At 36.8% G+C, this 18,174-nt stretch overlaps 1 protein-coding gene across 1 annotated transcript; it reads right to left on the bottom strand.

Moving 5' to 3' along the window:
* Positions 1 to 7,917: 7,917 nt before the first annotated feature.
* Positions 7,918 to 13,898, bottom strand: sat1a.1 (spermidine/spermine N1-acetyltransferase 1a, duplicate 1). Its single transcript, XM_048186863.1, has 6 exons — positions 13,647 to 13,898; positions 13,360 to 13,411; positions 12,838 to 12,921; positions 8,934 to 9,035; positions 8,802 to 8,842; positions 7,918 to 8,453 (listed from the first exon to the last, which is right to left on the bottom strand). The coding sequence occupies exons 1-6, from the start codon at positions 13,710 to 13,712 to the stop codon at positions 8,283 to 8,285; spliced, it is 516 nt and encodes a 171-aa protein (XP_048042820.1). The 5' UTR covers positions 13,713 to 13,898; the 3' UTR covers positions 7,918 to 8,282.
* Between the last annotated feature and the right edge of the window lie 4,276 nt (positions 13,899 to 18,174).

Genomic DNA, 18,174 nt, shown 5'->3' with positions numbered 1-18,174 from the left:
TCCAGACGGTTGAAGGTCCAAATGTCAGTTTCAGTGCAGCTTCAAAGGGCTTTAAACGATACCAGACGAGGAATAACCCAAGTTGGGTTAAAAATGGACAAACCCAGCGGTTGGGTTAAATGTTTGACCAACGTGCTGGCCAGTTTTATTTAACCCAACTATTGTTTAAAAATTACTATGACTGGCTTAAAATGAACCCAAAATAGGCTGGAAATTAAAAATCAGACACACAATTACTAGAGTCAACAATAACAATCAAAAGGTGAACATTTATTAATAAGCAATTTAATTAATGTTTATTGTTTAAGTATTATTCATTAAACTTATTAATAAATGTTAATTTCCAACCTATTTTGGGTTCATTTTAAGTGAGCAATACAGTCATTTTGAATTAATAGTTGAGTTAAATAAAACTACCCAGCAGGTTGGGTCAAATATTTAACGCTGGTTTTGTCCATCTTTAACCCAGTGTACAGAGCTTTGGCCATAAAACTGTAAACATTTAAATATCATCTTATTCATACATATTATTGGCAGATATAGAGTGATGGCTGACATTTATAGTAATTTTATGTAAGTATCTGCTATACTGTTATAAAGATCTTACTGATTTACATTACAAGCATCAGAATTTCATCTTCCTTTTTGGCCATATAAATATCCGCACCAAATTTTTTGCTCAGTTTGGGCTTCTGAATAAAACTGGTGTGTAAATAAAACACACAGTTGCAAACTTTCTTTTAGCCCCACTATCTCTGGATGTCTACAATAGCCCTAGGCTGCGTCCGAAAACCTAGGTAGCTGTCTTGCTGCCTCGCTGTCTTATAAGAGAATGACTTGTACAGCAGCGTTTGTGCGAGAAGGCACCTCACGAAACTGATTTCAGACAGACTTCTGAGGCAGCGTAACAGTTTAATGATCTACAGCAATATAGCGCGAGCTTTGGTGAGAACTAAACAAATATTTAATTATTACAGTAGTAATTTCTCGATAGAAATTATATCAAAATTGAAATATGTTGGCCAAAATCGTACATTTATACACAAACTGAGCAGCAAACGCAACTTTCGGACGCCATCTTTATTTTTCTAGCTCAACCGTCACAGAATGGAAAGCACTGGATTGTGGGATATCAAAGGCAGCTAAGGATACATCCATGCTTCCTTCAAAAATCGATCTGAGGAAGGTATCTCATGAGACAGGAAGTGAAGCTAACATTGGATTCGGACGTGCCTTGATGCCTTACTACCTTGAAATGTGTCCTCAGAAGGCAGCATTTTCCAGTTTTCGGACGCAGCCCATATCTAAGCACAAGCACAAGTATTTTTCCGGTTACAGTTTCAGTCCATGAGCCGGACTGTATTTCTGAATGGGATACAATCAGCACTGACTCATTCACATCCGCTCTCAGCTGGAATTCTCTATTGGGAGACTTATAGAAGTTTCCTCTGACGACATGGAGACCGAGTCATTTCCAGGACACTTGACCCAACAAAGGCATTCATGTATTTTTCTTAATATTTGTAAAATAAGGCAACAGACACTGTAAAAAAAATCCTGTTGTTTCTACGGAAAAATACCGGCAGCTGTGGTTACCAGAACAATACTGTAAAAATGACATCAAACCGTAAACATACTTACGGAGTTACATGTGAATTTTACATTTTAAATCTGTTAAATTTACGGTAAAATAACGTATTTCATTAACTGATATAATGTTAATTTACTAACCTAATGAAGTACTAATATCTGTTTTGTACCTTTATAATACACTGACAGTCACCAAACACAGTGGTGATAAGAGTCACATGATGAATCAAAGTTCATCACAAGCAGCTTTTCCACAAGCTGAGAAGCACAATACTAATATATAGAAGGTGCACACAGTGTCATTCACACACACACTAAACACCATCATGGTAACATGCATGAAATTTTAAAAATGCAATAAACATTAATTTAACAACATTAGATGTAACATAAAACCCTAATGTACATAACTGATTAGAAAAAAATGAAAAAAAACTAAGAAGAAACAGAGTTATTTCAACGAAAATATATCAAATGTGAAGTGTCACGCAGGGAATTGTGGGAATGTCAATATACGGTTTTTCACTGTAAATTTTACAATGAATTGTTATTTTTCACTTCCAAAAACTGTGAATTTAACGGTATTTTACCGTAAAATTACATTAAATGTACCGTTAGATCTATTACAGTTATTCACCGTATATAGTACGGAAACTTTCTGTAAACCAATCAACAGTTTTTCACCGCAGCATTTTTACAGTCTTTTACTGTTAAAATCACGGTCATTTTTTACAGTGGACCTATTGAAAACTGTATGTAAGGATGTCTCAGACGTCACAGGGCAGGAAGGCATTGTTGTTTTTCACAGCTATATATTTCCTTTAGACCAACAAAACTGAAACACTCAAGAAAGAAACAACCTGCATCACATATTGATGAGTTTCCAAGATTAACCATCTCTAAGTTTAAAGGATTAGTTCACTTCAGAATGCAAATTTCATGATAATTTACTCACCCACGTCATCCAAGATGTTCATGTCTTTCTTTCTTCAGTCAAAAAGAAATGAAGGTTTTTGAGGAAAACATTCCAGGATTTTTCTCCATATAGTGGACTTCACTGGGGTTCAACGGGTTGAAGGTCCAAATGTCAGTTTCAGTGCAGCTTCAAAGAGCTCTACATGATCCCAGACGAGGAATAAGAGTCTTATCTAGAGAAACCATTGTTCGTTTTCTAAAATAGAATAAAAATTATATACTTTTTAACCACAAATGCTCATCTTGCACTGCTCTGTGATGCTCCACACATTACTTAATCATGTTGGAAAGGTCACACGTGATGTAGGTGGAAGTTCAGAGCAAGTGTTTACAAAGCAAACTTGCAAAGACTATCAAACGCCCTTTACAAAAAAACGTTAAGCAACGATGTTGGACGATTTTGAAGATGGAGAAGAAGATGAGATGGAGATGCAGAGCAGTGCAAGACGAGCGTTTGTGGTTAAAAAGTATATTAATTTTATTTTTTTTTTAGAAAATGAGCGATGGTTTCTCTAGATAAGACTCTTATTCCTCGTCTGGGATCATGTAGAGCTCTTTGAAGCTGCACTGAAACTGACATTTGGACCTTCAACCCGTTGAACCCCAGTGAAGTCCACTATATGGAGAAAAATCCTGGAATGTTTTCCTCAAAAACGTTCATTTTTTTTTTTTTACAACTTGAGAAAGAAAGACATAAACATCTTGGATGACATGGGGGTGAGTAAATTATCAGGACATTTGAATTCTGAAGAGAACTAATCCTTTAATTACAGTTTAAAAAACCCCTGAACAATCACAGTGTCACATTCCACCTGCCTGCAGCAGCATATACTGCAGCAACGGACAGGCCTTTACAAATAATTCTGTAATTATCATTCAGTTTGGCTCTGTTCCCAGGAATTTCTAAGAAATGTCTTACAGAGGAATACACTCCAGCAAACAACAGACTGTAATACAGCTGGACTGAGAGACGCTCGTCTGTGTATAAGCTGCTGCCAAGACGTTAGGCGCTGTAGGGCTTTGCTATTCAGTGGTAAAGGAGCAGCACAACATTCCCCAACAAGACGCATGAGGACAAACACCTGAGGACAACATACACCCTAAACTGTTCTAAAATTAAATTAGCTTGCATGTTCCCTGACATTCCGAGTCATCTAGAACAGTGGTTCCCTATCCTGGTCCTGGAGGCACCCCAACACTGCACATTGGGTGTGTTAGAGAAAGGAGACATGCAAAATTGGGATGCCTCCAGGACCAGGATTGGGAACCACTGATCTATAACCAGCTACTTTTCCTCACATTTTCTGCTTCAGCTCTCCTCTGGGAGTCTGTTTTTGACTCACTCCCAGCTTCCACGTCTGTTAATACCTGTCCTTCTCTGCTAGTCGGCTTGTTTGGAGTCAGTTTTTTGTCGAGTTTTCTCACACGTGTGAGCCGTATTTTGATTGAGCATTATTGACATGTTAGTAGCAGACATATTATTTACTACGTGCATGACTTGATTTTCATATATCCCCCTTTTTTTTCTTTTTTTTTCAAATGTAGTCTCAAATTTAATTTTTTTTTAGAAATTTAAAAAAAAAATCCATTTTGTGTTGTGCCAGATCGCTGTAGCGCCTCAGTTCAAGCGGCTTGTAAACTGATCATCTCTTCCTACTAGTTAATTTATAGCATTAAAAAAATATGAATGAACATCAGAAGGAATGTTGTTTCAACCGCATCAGTACACAACATTTTTCAAGTTCAAGTCCACCAACATTACTCTACTAACTCCCCTGACTGCTTTGTCGGACACAACGGCGGATTTGGCGTTATGATTGGTTAGATCACCTGTCAATCAAACTCCTGGCGAAGGGTCAATTTAAAGGGTTGGTTCACCGAAAAATGAATTTTCTGTCATTAAAGCTGCTGTAGGTAACTTTTGTAAAAAAAAATTTTTTTTTAAATATTTGTTAAACCTGTCATTATGTCCTGACAGTAGAATATGAGACAGATAATCTGTGAAAAAATCAAGCTCCTCTGGCTCCTCCCAGTGGTCCTATTGCCATTTGCAGAAATACACCGCTCCCGGTAAGAAACAACCAATCAGAGCCAGGAGGAGTGTCTTAGCAGTGTCAATCAATCAAGCTCGCGTGCGCGCTGATCTCACCCCTCCCATGTACAGCGCCAGCTCATACAGGCTTCAAGATTACCGGTGTGCCGCAGCTTTGCTTATGGCGGAAAAACAATCCAAACTGCCAATTCCTCGAGTGGCATATGCTCATAAAATAAAGACGGGTAAACGGAAAAAGACAGTTGACGATGATAAAAAAGCCAAAAAGAAAGAATTAGATAGAGCCCGAAATAAAACGAGGGTAAATATCGGAGCGGCTTTTCCGAGGTGGAGGGAGCTATCCCTGCTTGATTTGTTTAATTTTTTAAGAACTACACAACTAAGATAATTTCAAAACAGGACGGACAAATTATGTATGGCATGGTTTCTTGTAGATTTCAGGGTGGTCCTTTGCATATAACATCGTTTTATTTCGCCATAAGCAAAGCTGCGGCACACCGGTAATCTTGAAGCTTGTATGCGCTGGCGCTGTGCATGAGAGGGGTGTGATCAGCGCGCACGCGAGCTTGATTGATTGACACTGCTAAGACACTCCTCCTGGCTCTGATTGGTTGTTTCTTACCGGGAGCGGTGTATTTCTGCAAATGGCAATAGGACCACTGGGAGGAGCCAGAGGAGCTTGATTTTTTCACAGATTATCTGTCTCATATTCTACTGTCAGGACATAATGTCAGGTTTAACAAATATGAAAAAAATATTTTTTTACAAAAGTTACCTACAGCAGCTTTAATAACTCACCCTCATGTCGTTCCACACCCGTAAGACCATTCATCTTCGGAACACAAATTAAGATATTTTAATGAAATCCAAGAGGTTTTTTTATCCTCCATTGAAAACATTGTTAAAATAGTCAACGTGACTACAGTGGTTCAACCTTAATGTTATGAAGTGACAAGAATACTTTTTGTGTGCAAAAACAAAAAAATAATGACTTTATTCAAAAACTTTTCCTCTTCCCTGTCAGTCTGTTACGCATTTGGTGCAGTGCTGTATTTCCGTGTTTATGTCCAAATGCCGGCTCATTATTGGACGGCTCCTGTTCACGTGACCAGCTTTGGCCAATACTGAACCACTGTTCGGACTGCAGCAAAAATAGCCTAGCAGAGACGGGGAGAGACGAATTTGTTAAATTAAGTCGTTATTTTTGTTTTGTTTTTGCACACAAACACTATTCTCGTCACTTCATAACATTAAGGTTGAACCACTGCAGTCACATTGACTATTTTAATGAAGTTTTTACTACTTGTCTGGATCCTGAATGTGGTAATTTTGTTGCTTTCAATGGAGGATAAAAAAACATCTCTGATTTAAACAAAAATATCTTAATTTGTGTTGTGAATATGAGCGAAGGTCTTACAGGTGTGGAACGACATGAGGGTGAAGAATTAATGACAGAAATTTCATTTTTGGGTGAACTAACCCTTTAAGCTGCACAGTTGAAAACACAGCCTTGCAAAGTATACTTCATTCGACTCGTATGCATACACAAGCATTCGAGGCATGCACAGTTTTGAGCAATCTCTCGCCACAAGTTACAACCCATGTAAACATCTTTGTATTCTTTCATGCTAGAGTTGAGGGTATTTTTTAACCTCTTTGCACAATCTCTCATCTATGTAGACCTCCATTGTCGCTGTAGCTTGCATGTTATCCGGTCTGTTCTGTTTATGCAGTATTACTTTGACTACCATGTGAATCAACACCCCTGGGCACAGTTGCCACCTTGTGGATAAACTAATTACTGCAAAAAAACAATTAAAAGCGCATGTGCGACCTTCGGTTACAAAAATCCAGTGGAGCGCATATGTACAGTACGTAAGTACTCTTCTGATGAGAAAATTCACATCACGCACACTGTACGCAGACTCTTGCGTAGACATAAAAAGTGAACTGTACTTTGGGCTTAAAGGGATAGTTCACCCAAAAATGAAAATTTGATGTTTATCTGCTTACCCCTCAGCGCATCCAAGATGTAGGTGTCTTTGTTTCTTCAGTAGAACACAAATGATGATTTTTAACTGCAACCGCTGCCGTCTGTCAGTGGTATAATGCAAGTCAGCGGGAACTTGGACTATAAGAGTAAATAAAACACAACAGACAAATCCAAATTAAACCCTGCGGCTCGTGACGGCACATTGATGTCTTAAGACACGAAACGATCGGTTTGTGTGAGAAACCGAACAGTATTTATATCATTTTTGACCTCTAATACACCACTATGTCCAACTGCATTCATCACTCGATTCGTTTGGTCTGATCGCGCTCTGACAGCGGCAGTGATGTCTCGCTCTCATTGAAGTATATGCACGAGACATCACTGCCGCTGTCAGAGCGCGATCAGACCAAACGAATCGAGTGATGAATGCCGTTGGACATAGTGGTGTATTAGAGGTAAAAAATGATATAAATACTGTTCGGTTTCTCACACAAACCGATCGTTTCGTGTCTTAAGACATCAATGTGCCGTCACGAGCCGCAGGGTTTAATTTGGATTTGTCTGTTGTGTTTTATTTACTCTTATAGTCCAAGTTCCCGCTGACTTGCATTATACCACTGACAGACGGCAGCGGTTGCAGTTAAAAATCATCATTTGTGTTCTACTGAAGAAACAAAGACACCTACATCTTGGATGCGCTGAGGGTAAGCAGATAAACATCAAATTTTCATTTTTGGGTGAACTATCCCTTTAAAGCTTACTTTGTTTTGGCTAATGTCTGTATTATTACATATTGTTCTGTTGTAATATATTGTAAACTGTACCAATTAACCAACCAATAACCAATTAATTAGGTGAGGGACTGGATGTGGTGTTTTGTATTGATGTGTTTGTCTCAATAAATAACTAAATGACAAAACAAAACAAAAAATCTGCATGAAACGGAAGTTGCGATACTAGTCCTATTGTGACATATATCTGTGTGAAACAGCTTCTCGAAAAAGAACAAATGTAGGGCGGGGCTTGATTTTGTCTGTGGGAATTGATTGGATGGTTGTGGTTTGCTATTGGTGGATCATCAGAGAAGAGAAGTCACTGCAAGAGGGATTTTGATTAAAGATTATGAGGCACATGAATTAAAAAGAAAAGTGATGTGCACAGATCATTTTTAATAAATACGACAATATTCTATAACAAATGTCAACTTTGATTCATTGTGACTTTAATGCTTACTGTTAGATGTTTGTTCAAATCGTAAGTATGAGCAAACATCTCTAATAAAACAGACAGGAACAAAACTGAGTAATATATTTAATAGTGATTTTATTAAGACACCTATTCACTCGGGTGAACAGGGTAAAAACTTTAACAAATAGATATCATTGATTAATCACAGTAATTGTTTTGTACTACAAGTTTTCCAAAATGTAATGTTTAAACATGCAAATGATGCATTCTACTTTATATATACACTAATTTGCATACATTTATTATTTAATACTTGTTGTTATTAAAAAAAACACAATGACATATAAAGAGGACAGCTATATAGAAATATGGGTAAGAATCAAAGGTTTTGAAAGTAACGTCACACCCTGAACGATCTGTCCACCAGAGGGTCAATCATAGACTAAACACAACACTACATGTTTCCTCCTGCCATCCGGTTCACTCCTCGTCAGTCATCTTGAGGAGGTTCTGCTTGTCGATCTTGAAGAGCCTCCACCCTTCCTCCAGCGAGAGATCTGAAGCTCCGCGCCGCTTGTAGAACTCAATGGAGGGTTTGTTCCACTCCGCCACGATGAAGTGCATACTGCTGCACCGAGTCCTGACCGCCGTCTGCAGAGAGCCAGTAAATGATTGGGAACAAGATATACTGCCATGAAGATTGGAGGGGTTGTATAATGTCAGATCATTAACCTGGGACTAATTGTTAACTAGAAATGTATACTTTGAGCTTTGGTACTCTTGTGAAAAGAAGTAGGCTACACTTTTACAGGAAAAGAATACTGAATGTAATGTTTTTGTTTGGAATTAAATCAAAATGTATTAGTTAATATTAGTGCTGTCAAATCGAAACATAAAAGTTCTAACATAAAAGTTTGTGTGTATATATATATATATACAAACAGGAAAAGCTCATAGAAATAGAAGCTACTGATCTTTAGCTGTTATAAAGGAAATTACCTGACTCAGTTTCTTCAGGATTTCAGACCCAATTCCAAAACCTAATTTGAGCAGAAGGAAAAGTGTGTTACATGACGGTCTCATAAATCTGACAATTTGATGATTCACAAATGCATAAGGTCACATTCATACCCCGATACTCCTTCATGACGTAGAAGTCCTCCAGGTAGAGCAGCTTCCCAATCCAGGGGTCATAGGTGAAATAATACATGGCAAAGCCAATGATCACATGACCTGGAAAAAAGGTTCAATCACTCTATTGTTTGCAGCAAGAGAATACATTTTGTAGCAACTTCAAAATCACAGATAAGACAGAGTTTACATGGAGACTAATTGCAATTTTCTTTGCTGAAATTAATTTTGGGTGGAATTATTGGCATCACAACCCTCGCATACACCACAGTCATGTCATTCCAGGTGTCATATTTTAGATTAATCTGTCATTTCACGTTTTCTTTTCACGTTTATTTGTGTTGATTTAAACATTTATACCACGCTGCAAAAAATATTTTTCTTTACTTAGTATTTTTTGTTTTCCAGTACATATATATAGTGTTCAGGGTAAATGAGTACACCCCTTTTGAAAAGTAACATTTTAAACAATATCTCAATGAACACAAAATGTTGACAAGACTAAGTTTTATATAACACACACACACACACACACACACACACACACACATATATATATATAAACATTCTTAGGGGTCATTTACACAACATTTTCAACTAAAAAGTAAAATGTTTTATGTGTTTTGGGTGTTCATTTACAGGACAACAGAGTTTTGAGGGCCTGAAAATGCAAACTTTTGAAAATGGCATTCAAAGTGCAAGTTTTTGAAAACGATACCGTTATCGTCTCTGAGTAAACTACAAAAACGTGAATTTGTGAAAACAGTGACGTCATCCACATGTGTGTTACGTGTTCAGTCTATTGGTTTCTTTACAAATTGACATCGCCATCTACTGGCCTGGCAGCAGAATACAGCGATTTTAGTCATTTTCGCGGATCCATGTGAATGGGGATCGTTTTGACAACGTTGTCGTCTTAAACGAAAAAGCAAAGAAAAACTTTTACGTTTTTACTACATTGTTGTTGTGCAAACGTACCTCTAAAACAAGACAGATTTATTTGAGAAGCAAAATGTTATGACTTGATTTCTGAAAAAAATGTATCAAAATTAACCCTTGTGCGGTCTTCGGGGTCTTTTTGACCCGCAAATGATGTTTGCTCAAATAAAAAAAAAACTTTCTCTTTGTCTCTTTGTTGGCATGAGACTTTGTACGGTGGTTAACACTTTTAAGATCTACAAATAAAAAAAAAAAAATTGGAGTGATATCTTTTTTTTATGTTAGTGTAAAAAAAAAAGTTACGTTCGTGGTCTTCGGGGTCTCTGGAGACCCCGGGCAACAAAATATAATTTTGTAACAATATAATATATTTTATAAAAACCAATGTAATTTTACTCTGTATATTAATGTTTTTTCTCAACATTTGTGCAGTATTTGGAGGATTTGTGATTTCTTTTAAATTTATATAAATAAATTAAAAAATATTTTTTGAAATAGGCATTTTATGCATGAACATTACAGGATTTTTTTAAGTAAAATTCACTTTATAAAAGGCCCAGATTTCTAACTTTCATTCATGTGGATAACATGGATAATGTGACATGGTTTAGTGTAAGATTTTTGCCCATCTTTTGAAAAATGCTGTTTTAAAAGTAAAAAAAAATATCACTTTTACCAGTAGATGGCTGCAGAGCTCCACTATTTGCTATGTGCTATTTGAATGACTGAAAGACGTCTTTGCACAAGTTTTTTTTCAGTTGGATTCATATCTAAATGTTATGAAATCACAATTATAACAATAAAAATTACTTTTTACTAAGTTTAGCATTTTTGTACTGAAAAAAAATCAGTACAAAAAAAAATCAGAGACCCCGAAGACCACGAGTGTAGTCCCTTATGTGAAGACCGCATAAGGGTTAAGTGAGTTTGTTCTTAAGTCTTTCCCTGCCATTAACAGAATTTTCCGGCAATCCATGTTTTCACTGTTATATGGTAGGGGGCACTATTACGTATCCTCTGAAAGAGTACAGAATCTCCGAATCAAAACACAGGAGAAGAAGCAGAAACAAGTGATAGAAGCATTGCTTATGCGCATGTAAAATAACGCGATCATTAAACATTAAATGAAACTTACACATATTCAAGTGTTGATGCAAAACAATGCATGAAGCTACTTTTTGTTTGAAAGCAGAGGCTCTGTTCTTTCTTTTGATATATTGTATGTTCAGATATTCATACAACAAAATATTCTAGGGGCCATGAAACTTTTGTGAAAATTATCAAAAATGCTGGCACTGGCTGGGAACTTTTTTTATTATTATTATTTTTGTGCTGGCGGTTAAATGAGTTAAAACAAAACTATCTGCCAAACTTAATTCAAAGGGTAAACTAGACAATTTTTCTGACCCCATTGGTTTATTTTTAAGCATAAACTTGCTTCATTTTTATCAATTTCTCAGAAAACAAGACTCAATATCAAAAGTCATTTTGCTTCTCAAGTAAACGCATCTTAATTTAAGGATGTTCAGATATTTATACTGGAAAACAAGACAAAAATAATGATTAAGAAAAACATTTTTTGCAGTGCAGCAGAGTAGGATTGGGAATCAAAACACACTAGAAAGACTTTTAATGACGTTCATTCCTCCACAGATGTAGATGGAATGTGGTTACAAAATAAACACTGCCGTTGCCATGGCAATTAGAATGCAATTAGAATCTTTCCCAAACATTTGCACATTTGTTCTTCCTCAAAATTACTAAAAGATTCATTGATGGAATCGTTCATTCCTTGCAATTCCCATCCCTAGTTGTGAGTATGGTAACAAATCCATATGATCCATCTGTAAGGAAGTTGTTAGTTTTGGGCATATTGTTGTGTGGTGTAAGGCTGGTGACGCCCCAGGTGTTGTGGGCCTTACCTCTGGTTTATTGTATATGTTACACTAATGTAACCGATCTTTCAGTTACCTCCCCGCCCATCCATGTACACGCCACGGGCAATGTACATGGCGAAGCAAGAGACTGTAGCCTGAAGACAATAAATTACAGAGGGGGGTTGGATAAGCGTTCTTGGCAAAGGTCAAACAACTGAAATTCTCTGTGATGAATGTTCAGATGCACAAAAAAGACACTTTACATTCCAGTGTTCATGTGACAGTGTTAGTTCAGTAAACAGTTCACCCAAACAAGAAACTCTGGCATTATTTACTCACCCTCATGTCATTCTAAACCAAATTTTCCATGCAACTCTTTTCAACACAACAAACCAAAACTATACATGTAATATAATCCAAGTTATTTGAAGTCAATTGGTGGAAGCAGTCCCAAATTTGACCCAAAAATGTTCTTCCTCAGTATTTTTAAATCCAGTTCAAATATCTAAACATTCTTAAATCAAGATACATTCACTTGAGAAGCAAAAACTTAAGATTTTAAGTCTTGTTTTCTGAAAAATTGATCACTTTATGTTCAAAACAAGAACAAATATGTGCCAATTGGGTCAGAAAAATAATCTTGTTTTCCCTTTGAATTAAATAGATTTTTTTTGACAATATTGGCAGATATTTTTTCTTGCTTTAAGCATAAGCTCTCTTAATTTCATTAAAATAAAGACTTAATATCTTAAGTAATGTTTAGATATTACTGGAAAACAAGATAAAAACTGAGTACGAAAATCATTTTTTGGAGTGTGCATAATTATAATGTTCCTAAAATCTCATTTTTGGGTGAACTTATACTAACGAACTGCATGTACTTCATGTTTATAGTATGCGTAACACGGGCACTGCAATGCAAAGTGTTACCAAACACTGTTTTGCATCATTTTGCACAGAAACACTTTTGGTAACCCAAGCGTCTGTGGGAGTGTAACACACTTCAGTTGTGCTCACTTCAACCTGAATTGGGGGAGAAAAAACATATTGTGCATTGAAGTGAAGAGTTTGTGCAGGTTCAGTCTTACCGTCAGCACTCTGGTGATGTTTAGGCACTTCAGCCACTATACAGTGATAGAACGGATGATCTCCGAAACCGTCCTCCAGGAGATCTACAGGAGCAAAAGTGTTGTGAAACAAATTGCTACAAATTGTGAAAGTTACTGCATTTACACTGGCAGTCAAAAGCTTGGAATAATTATGATTTTTTTTATTGTTTTTGAAAGTCTTTTCTGCTGCATTTATTTGATCAAAATACAGTAAAATTTGAAATATTATTACAACTTAAAATAACTGTTTTCTAATTCAATATAGTGTATAATGTAATTTATTCCTGTGGTCAAAGCTGGATTTTTAGCATCATTACTCCAGTCTTCAGTGTCACATGATCCTTCAGAAATCATTAATTGTAATATTTCACATTTTTTTTACTGTTTTCATCAAATAAATGCAGCCTTGGTGAACAGAAGACACTTCTTTCAAAAAACATAAAAAAAAAACTATTATTATTCCAAACGTCTGACGTCTAGTGTACTTTTAAATGTACTTACCTTTTTCAGTGAGAATAACTTGATCTTCCATTTCCTCAAATTTTGCCAGTTCCTAATATGAAAGATACATATTCAGGTTAAAAAGTTAGGATTACTAACTAGTAGTGCTATGAAATCACAATTAATTGCAATTAATCACATTTATCATATCATTATTATGTTAGATGTGATTAATCGATTTGACAGCACTACTGCAACTCTTCAGATCTCATCATCACAAACACATCTTTACCATCAGTATTTAATAGTTACACAGCATCAGTCAGGTTTCAAACTGAATTCATCACCTTTATGAGTCGCAGTATGTCAGACACGTCCTTGGGCTCGGCTTTCCGTAATATAAAATTGGCCATTTTCTTCTTTTACTCTTTTTTCCTTTGCTCACTAGTCCTCTGTATGTGAAAAGTAGTAAGATTTGTTTCTTCATCCGCTTCTCAGAGGGTTACCCTCAGCTACAGGTCAGAGATCTGATCTCTCCTGTTTGGAAAGGCATCCAGTGGCTGTTCTGGTGAAGCATCAGCTGTGCTCAAAGCCGGGACGTTTCCTCCTTTTATTGATGCTCAGAAAGGGGCAGAAACCTTCAAGCCCCTCCCAGTGTAATATAATCTGGTCCTTCCTGATAAAAGTGGCTTGTTTGTTCACTTAAAGCAATGTGGGTTAATGTTTAGCATTCTGGAAAGATGATGTCCGGTTCATGCACATTCACTGCAGATCATGTAAAGGTCATGTAATGCATAACAATCCTGATTTACCTAATAAAGTGTATAAATTATATTATTTCTATATTGCAGATAGGCAATATTGAAATTATATGTAAAAATGAATTAAGGCATATCAAGAGAGCAGATTGGCCAGTATAATGCTGAAATATACAAAATAATACACATTAATGACAGAAAAATAAAATGTGCACTAAACTTAACACTTATTTTACATAATATTTACTCAAAATTCAGCAATAAACAATGAACAAGACACTTTTACTAATCAGCAAGTGGATCAGAAAAAGTCAAATATTAGTCAATAAAAGTAATATTAAATTCAAAGCCTAGAAAATCAATACATACTTGTATTTCTTTTTCTTTTTTTTTTTTTTTAAACATTTTTCCAAAATTCACAAAACAAAATAGGTGAATTTATAACCGAAAATACATCATGAATATGAATGATGGTTGAGGGAAATCTGCAAAACCCATATAAAATCATATAAAAAAAAATACTATTTCAGATTTGCACATGATTTTATCCATGCAAACCGTTAAAAATTCAGGGTCAGTGTGCTTGAGGAAGTTTGTGGACTGTTTTGCCATGACGTGCTCTTGTGTGTTGTCAACACAACCTGACTAACAGTTGGTTTGAAGGAAACTGTTACGACAAAAATGCAGGACAAAGTCTAAACGAACAGCCTCAGGATATTTCTCCGATATGTTTTTATTAGTAACATCATCTTCAGTGAAGTCACAGTTCATGTTGATAATCTGGAATGTTTCTGCAAATATTTTTCTTATATATGCTTTGAGTGAAAAGATCTTAAAATAAACGAGTGCAAATGACGTAAAAATGTTTGCACATGCAACTGGATGACATATTAATGTATTAAAATGGCTAATATTACAGCAGAATTTCCTGCACTGAGTAACTTCATATGCTGACTTTTCCATTGTTCTTGACACATGACACTGGCAGTATTTTTCGTGGAAAACTTTCCAGAGTTTTCGCACCACACCTTTGACCCAAACATGTGATTGACCTGTGCTGCATATACCAAAACAGTCTAAAGTACTAAAGTAAAATCAGGTCTCTGGGGAGCATTTCTCCAGCCTTTGTATTACAAAGAAACTGGTCCATTTGTGAGATTCATAATGGAGTATAATCATGCATATACATTTTCAGCAGTGCTGCACAAACAAAAGATATATGCAAACTATTGGGATACAAATTCAGCAGTTTGTTTACATCAATTCTCAACTGCAGTGGTACAGCAGTTCTCGTCCATGAATGAAAGCGGGTATGAAATGACATTTAAACACATTAGCTATAGTTTTTTTCCTTACATTATAAGTATTAGAGGGTTCCTGCACCTCATAACCAGTGCATTTCTGTTTATAGTCATTTGTGCTTACTGGAGTAAGTTTAACACGTTATCATTTTAAATATACAATTAAATTAGGTATAAAATACAATTTCTACTTGACTGATTATAAAAATAGCCATGACTTTTCAGATTTTATTTGTTAGGCTTTGCAATTTCCTGACAATTGCAGATTTTCTGACCATGGAAACCCAAATATCACAAAAAAATATATTCATCACAATGTACATACTTAAAATGATCATCTAAGTCTAAAGCATAAGTTCAGTGCAGTTATGAGTTCATAATACTGAAATTGCAGCTTTAATCTACGTAACGATTTAACATAAGTTTATTGTCTGGCAGTTCATATGTTTGCACTTTGGCCTTAACATCTGTCTGGGACGGGGTCAACTAACAGCCTTATCTAGTCTTTAACAATGTGACACTATTATGGCAGCTGCACATGTTTCCAGTGATATAGGCCTTTCATTAAAGGAGTCATGACATGAGAAATCAAATTTCCTTGATCTTTTGACATATAAGAGGTATTTTTACCATTAAAACATCCTGCAATTAAGAGATTAAAGCATTATAAATTATAAATAAAGCATTTATTTAATCAAGCTCCATAACTGCTTGTTTTGATATTGCGGGATCTTTGACGTCACATGGGTAAATTCATATGCAAATGAGTGCCTCCAGAGCAAGACATCATTATACATAGACCAATAGTTATACATCTTTGCACCATAGGCCACGCCCACTGGCCTATGGTGTCTATGCTGTCTACGCTGATACAGTATACAGATGTGCGTTCAGTTTCTGAAGTCATTATAATCACTGACGCTGTCTACGCTGATACAGTATACAGATGTGCGTTCGGTTTCTGAAGTCATTATAATCACTGACGCTGTCTACGCTGATACAGTATACAGATGTGCGTTCGGTTTCTGAAGTCATTATAATGACTGACGCCGTCTACGCCGATACGGTATACAGATGTGCGTTCGGTTTCTGAAGCCATTATATTGACTGACGCCGTCTACGCCGATACAGTATACAGATGTGCGTTCAGTTTCTGAAGCCATTATAATGACTGACGCCGTCTACGCCGATACAGTATACAGATGTGCGTTCAGTTTCTGAAGCCATTATAATGACTGACGCCGTCTACGCCGATACAGTATACAGATGTGCGTTCAGTTTCTGAAGTCATTATAATGACTGACGCCGTCTACGCCGATACAGTATACAGATGTGCGTTCAGTTTCTGAAGTCATTATAATCACTGACGCCGTCTACGCCGATACAGTATACAGATGTGCGTTCAGTTTCTGAAGTCATTATAATCACTGACGCCGTCTACGCCGATACAGTATACAGATGTGCGTTCAGTTTCTGAAGTCATTATAATGACTGACGCCGTCTACGCCGATACAGTATACAGATGTGCGTTCAGTTTCTGAAGTCATTATAATGACTGACGCCGTCTACGCCGATACAGTATACAGATGTGCGTTCAGTTTCTGAAGTCATTATAATCACTGACGCCGTCTACGCCGATACAGTATACAGATGTGCGTTCAGTTTCTGAAGTCATTATAATCACTGACGCCGTCTACGCCGATACAGTATACAGATGTGCGTTCAGTTTCTGAAGTCATTATAATGACTGACGCCGTCTACGCCGATACAGTATACAGATGTGCGTTCAGTTTCTGAAGTCATTATAATGACTGACGCCGTCTACGCCGATACAGTATACAGATGTGCGTTCAGTTTCTGAAGTCATTATAATGACTGACGCCGTCTACGCCGATACAGTATACAGATGTGCGTTCAGTTTCTGAAGTCATTATAATGACTGACGCCGTCTACGCCGATACAGTATACAGATGTGCGTTCAGTTTCTGAAGTCATTATAATGACTGACGCCGTCTACGCCGATACAGTATACAGATGTGCGTTCAGTTTCTGAAGTCATTATAATGACTGACGCCGTCTACGCCGATACAGTATACAGATGTGCGTTCAGTTTCTGAAGTCATTATAATGACTGACGCCGTCTACGCTGATACAGTATACAGATGTGCGTTCAGTTTCTGAAGTCATTATAATGACTGACGCCGTCTACGCCGATACAGTATACAGATGTGCGTTCAGTTTCTGAAGTCATTATAATCACTGACGCCGTCTACGCCGATACAGTATACAGATGTGCGTTCAGTTTCTGAAGTCATTATAATGACTGACGCCGTCTACGCCGATACAGTATACAGATGTGTTCAGTTTCTGAACCCATTATAATCACTGACGCCGTCTACGCTGATACAGTATACAGATGTGCGTTCAGTTTCTGAAGTCATTATAATGACTGACGCTGTCTACGCCGATACAGTATACAGATGTGTTCAGTTTCTGAACCCATTATAATCACTGACGCCGTCTACGCTGATACAGTATACAGATGTGCGTTCAGTTTCTGAAGTCATTATAATGACTGACGCTGTCTACGCCGATACAGTATACAGATGTGTTCAGTTTCTGAACCCATTATAATCACTGACGCCGTCTACGCCGATACAGTATACAGATGTGCGTTCAGTTTCTGAAGTCATTATAATCACTGATGCTGTCTACGCCGATACAGTATACAGATGTGTTCAGTTTCTGAAGTCATTATAATGACTGATGCTGTCTACGCCGATACAGTACACAGATGTGCGTTCGGTTTCTGAAGT

The sequence above is a fragment of the Megalobrama amblycephala genome, linkage group LG4 (assembly GCF_018812025.1).
Source record: "Megalobrama amblycephala isolate DHTTF-2021 linkage group LG4, ASM1881202v1, whole genome shotgun sequence".
Lineage (NCBI taxonomy): Eukaryota > Metazoa > Chordata > Actinopteri > Cypriniformes > Xenocyprididae > Megalobrama > Megalobrama amblycephala.
Note: the sequence above shows the minus strand (reverse complement) of the source record. Positions and strands in the feature narration are given on the sequence as shown.